The 4181-nt window shown below is 39.5% G+C and overlaps 1 protein-coding gene across 1 annotated transcript; it reads left to right on the top strand.

The window, feature by feature from the left end:
- Positions 1–731: 731 nt before the first annotated feature.
- On the top strand, positions 732–1758 carry LOC122482596 (olfactory receptor 52D1-like). Its single transcript, XM_043578905.1, has one exon. It carries the CDS (start codon positions 744–746, stop codon positions 1698–1700), a length of 957 nt encoding a protein of 318 aa, XP_043434840.1. The 5' UTR covers positions 732–743; the 3' UTR covers positions 1701–1758.
- Positions 1759–4181: the final 2423 nt, after the last annotated feature.

Below are 4181 nucleotides of genomic sequence, written 5' to 3' on the forward strand. Positions count from 1 at the left end.
ATAAGCATTCGAGGTGAGATATAAAATGAAGTTGTGTACTGTATATATATGAAGATACATTACAAATACAGAAAATATAGATTGTATTATTATATTATGAATTTTCAAAGTCAGTGGTATCTTACTAAAGTTATCAAAATTGAGTCTTTAGTGAACATTGATCAAAATGTCTAGATCCAGACACAGGCATGATCAGTGTAGAGTATATAATTTCATAAAAGCATGATCTCAGCCAACAGGATTTTGTAAACTATTTGAAGGATCAAAAATTAAAAGACCATTAAGGAGCAGAAGAAAGTTATGGCATCTGGAATCCAGAAAAACTTTCACTGAAGCGTAGAAAAAAGAGAAGGGGAAAATAAAGACAGAAGACTCCATAGGCATGGAAAAGGCATGAACGAGAGAGTCAAGGAACAACCATCAATGTGAGTCAACTAAATGTTAAAAAATGCTGGACAGGATGTGTAGGAGGTAAGTCGTGAAGGAGCAGCTTGGAAATATTCTTAAATACTTTGGAATATGGAACTCAAAACATGATTGACAAGTACAAGAATTAACAGAAAGAAAAAACAGCAGACTGTATGCGATAGAATCTTTCAAGATATTTGAACAAGTTAATAACAGTAAATATTTTTCTTACCTAAAAAGATTATTTCACAGAAAGTTCATCATTTTATGTGAATGATGTTACAGGGAAGGCATTCCATTACCCCTTGGATAAAGGCCTTTATTTACCAAGCAGAATGCCTGCTTCCAACATCAGTGATGACAGTCTCCCAGGCACACTCATCCTGACGGGCATTCCAGGGCTGGAGTGGGCCCACGTCTGGATCGCCATCCCCTTCTGCGCCATGTATCTGGTAGCACTGGCTGGGAATGCTGCCCTCATCCTGGTCATTGTGACAGACAGTGCTCTTCATGCACCCATGTACCTCTTCCTGTGCCTTCTCTCACTCACCGATCTGGCTCTCAGCTCTGTCACTGTCCCCAAGATGCTGGCCATTTTGTGGCTTCATGCTGGAGAGATTTCCTTTGGTGGATGCCTGGCCCAGATGTTTTGTGTCCATTCTATCTATACCCTGGAGTCTTTAGTTCTTCTTGCCATGGCCTTTGATCGCTATGTGGCAATCTGCAACCCACTGAGATACACAACCATTCTCAACCATACAGTCATAGGCAAAATTGGCCTTGCTGGGTTGTGCCGTAGTGTGGCCATTGTGTCCCCGTTCATCTTCTTGTTGAGGCGACTGCCTTACTGTGGTCACCATGTCATGGCCCACACATACTGTGAGCACATGGGCATCGCTCGCCTGGCCTGTGCCAACATCACTGTCAATATTGTCTATGGGCTGACTGTGGCCCTGCTGGCCATGGGTCTGGATGCCATCCTCATTGCCATTTCCTACGGCTTTATCCTCCATGCTGTCTTCCGCCTTCCATCTCAAGATGCCAGGCACAAGGCTCTGAGTACCTGTGGCTCCCACCTGGGGGTCATCCTGGTCTTCTACATTCCTGCCTTCTTCTCCTTCCTCACCCACCGCTTTGGCCAGCACCTAGTCCCCAAGAATGTGCACATTTTTCTGGCCAACCTGTACGTGCTGGTGCCTCCTGTGCTCAACCCGATCATCTATGGGGCTAGGACCAAGGAGATTCGGAGCCGACTTCTGAGGCTGCTACATATGAGGAACGTCTCATTGTGAGTTCTGACCAGTGGTTGGAGATGACAAGACTGCTAAATAGACCTGATAATTGTCTGGATGCATGTGTATGTGTGGAAGCCTTTGATGTGAGAAGGATAATAACTTATAAGGAAGCACTGGAAAAAAGGGAATGGCCAGAATATTTGGACATGTTAAGGATTACACTGAATATCCCCCTTTAGCAATTCTGAATTGCCGAGAATGAGATTATATTTTTTTCTGTCATCTAAACAGGGAGTATAATTTACCAGGAAGCAATGCATCTCTATCTGTAGTTCACACTGCTTCTCATTGTAGAAATATTCTACTGGGCAATGAAGTAGAATAACAACAAAAACAGCACATTTGGAATGAATCTGAATCTGAGCTTCAAAACTCTGAGCAGTGATTAAGAGCATAAGAGCACAAATGGTGTAATCAGAGTGCTTGGGTTTGAAAACTTGTTTCTCCATTCACTACTTTTGTGCTTTGAGCCTGTTGCTAAATTCTTCTATGCCTATTTAGGTCAACTGTAAGTGGGGATAATAAGATCTAACTCTTGAGGTTGTGGTGAGGATAAAAGAAATCATTGAGTGTATGTAAAAGACTTAGAAAAGTATCTGAAGCTTAAAATGTTCAATAAAGAAATGTAAGATGTAAAATTCATGTGACCTCTCAAAAATTATTTTAGTTTTATAAATCATCTAAGAACAATTTTGTATTTCCTCATCTCACATTATTTTTGTTACTATGTTTATAACTGCTCTATACAGTTAGACTTGTTTGGCACATGATTAGCTCTCACTAAAACCATATTTTCTCCCATTACTACCCACTTCTCTGTTTACAAGGGCCATTTCCTTTTTAGCCACAAATTTATCTCTTATTAGGATTTATAGAAACCTGTTCAGAGTCCCAGTGCCTTTCTGCACAACCCTTGTTCATTTCAATTACTAAGTGTATCTTTTAAATTTATCATATTTGTCATTTATTGAGCTTCTGTTAATTAATATTGTTCATCAAATTAGGAGAGTTTCAGTGTTACTTCTTCCAATGTTCCTTCTCTCTCCTCTACTCCTTCTCAGACTTTCATACATATATATTGGCATTCTTGACGATATCTTATAAATGTTTGAGCCTCTGCTCATTTTCCTTCATTATTTTTTCCTTCAGTTACTCAGACTGCATGATCACTATTGACCAATCTTCATGTTTGCTGTTTCTTTCTACTGTATTGTCAAATGTACTGTGGAGTCCTTAGAGTAAATTTTTATATCAATTATTGAACTTTATTTAATGCTTATTTATTCATTCTCAGAGAGAGAGAGAGAGAGAGAGAGAGAGAGAGAGAATCCCAAGTAGGCTCCTCACTGCTAGTGCCTAGCCCAACGCAGGCTGAATTCATGAACTACAAGATTATGACCCGAGTCAAAATTCAAAGTCAGATGCTTAACAGACTGAGCCACCCAGGTGCCCCTCAATTATTGAATGTTTTTAACTCCATAATTTATATATGATTTTTAAAAATAATTTTTATCTCTTTACTGGTATTATCACAATCACAATTTCCTTTAGTTCATTGAGCCTATTTAAAATGATTGATTTAAAGTCATGATTAATAAGTCTAATGTTTTGACTTCCTCAGGACAGTTTCTGTTGGTATTTTTCCCCTCTGCATGGACCATAATTTTTGTTTCTTTTGATGCCCCATAATCTATTGAAAACTGGACACTTTGTGGCAATTCTGGGAATCACATTTTTCTCTATTCCCAGAATTCATTTTTATTGCTATTTGTTGTTGTTATTGCTGCTGGCATTTACTTAGTGAATTTCTGAATTAATTCTGTAACATCAGTTGTTTTGTGTGCAGCCACTGAAGTCTGCTGAGTTAGCCCAGTGCCAGCTAATAATTGGAAAGAGATTTCCTTACATACCTGGAAGCAGTATTTGTCTTTGCTCAGAGATCTGTAGGCATGTTGGAACCCAACTTCAACACCCAGACATTCATTATGGGACTCTACGTTAGTCTTTATCTTTCTGCTCAGGCACAGTCTCAAGATGAGCCAGGGATGAGACATGAGGGCCTTCTCAGACCTTTTATGGTCATTTCTACAGCCCTGGGCATATGCAGAGCTCTGACATGCACATGGCCTTCTATACCTCAGGTATACGTCAAAAATATTCAAAGCTCTTATAAATATCTCATTCTTCAGCTTTTCCTTTTTAGCAGTTTGGTTAATTTAATTTTTTTCCCAACTGTTATCCACTGTCACAGTCAGCTGCAAAGTTAATTGATTACTGGTAATTGTTTTTGACTTACCCACTGGCAAAATGATGTTTGCATTAAGAGGGCTACAGATCAGATGAAATAGAAACAGTCTAGCAAGAGTGATCTTCACAGGAAGTATCAGGTCAGATAATGACAATTTTCTGGAAAGGAGATTCTGAAAGAAGTCCAGCTCCAAACTGCTCCCTCTGGATGCCCCTGGACTATTGGTTTTC

This window comes from Prionailurus bengalensis, chromosome D1 (genome assembly GCF_016509475.1).
Source record: "Prionailurus bengalensis isolate Pbe53 chromosome D1, Fcat_Pben_1.1_paternal_pri, whole genome shotgun sequence".
Taxonomy (NCBI): Eukaryota; Metazoa; Chordata; class Mammalia; order Carnivora; family Felidae; genus Prionailurus; species Prionailurus bengalensis.

Coding starts and splice junctions, on each gene's coding strand:
- LOC122482596 (XM_043578905.1), top strand. CDS start 744: ATGCCTGCTTCCAACATCAGTGATGACAGTCTCCCAGGCACACTCATC.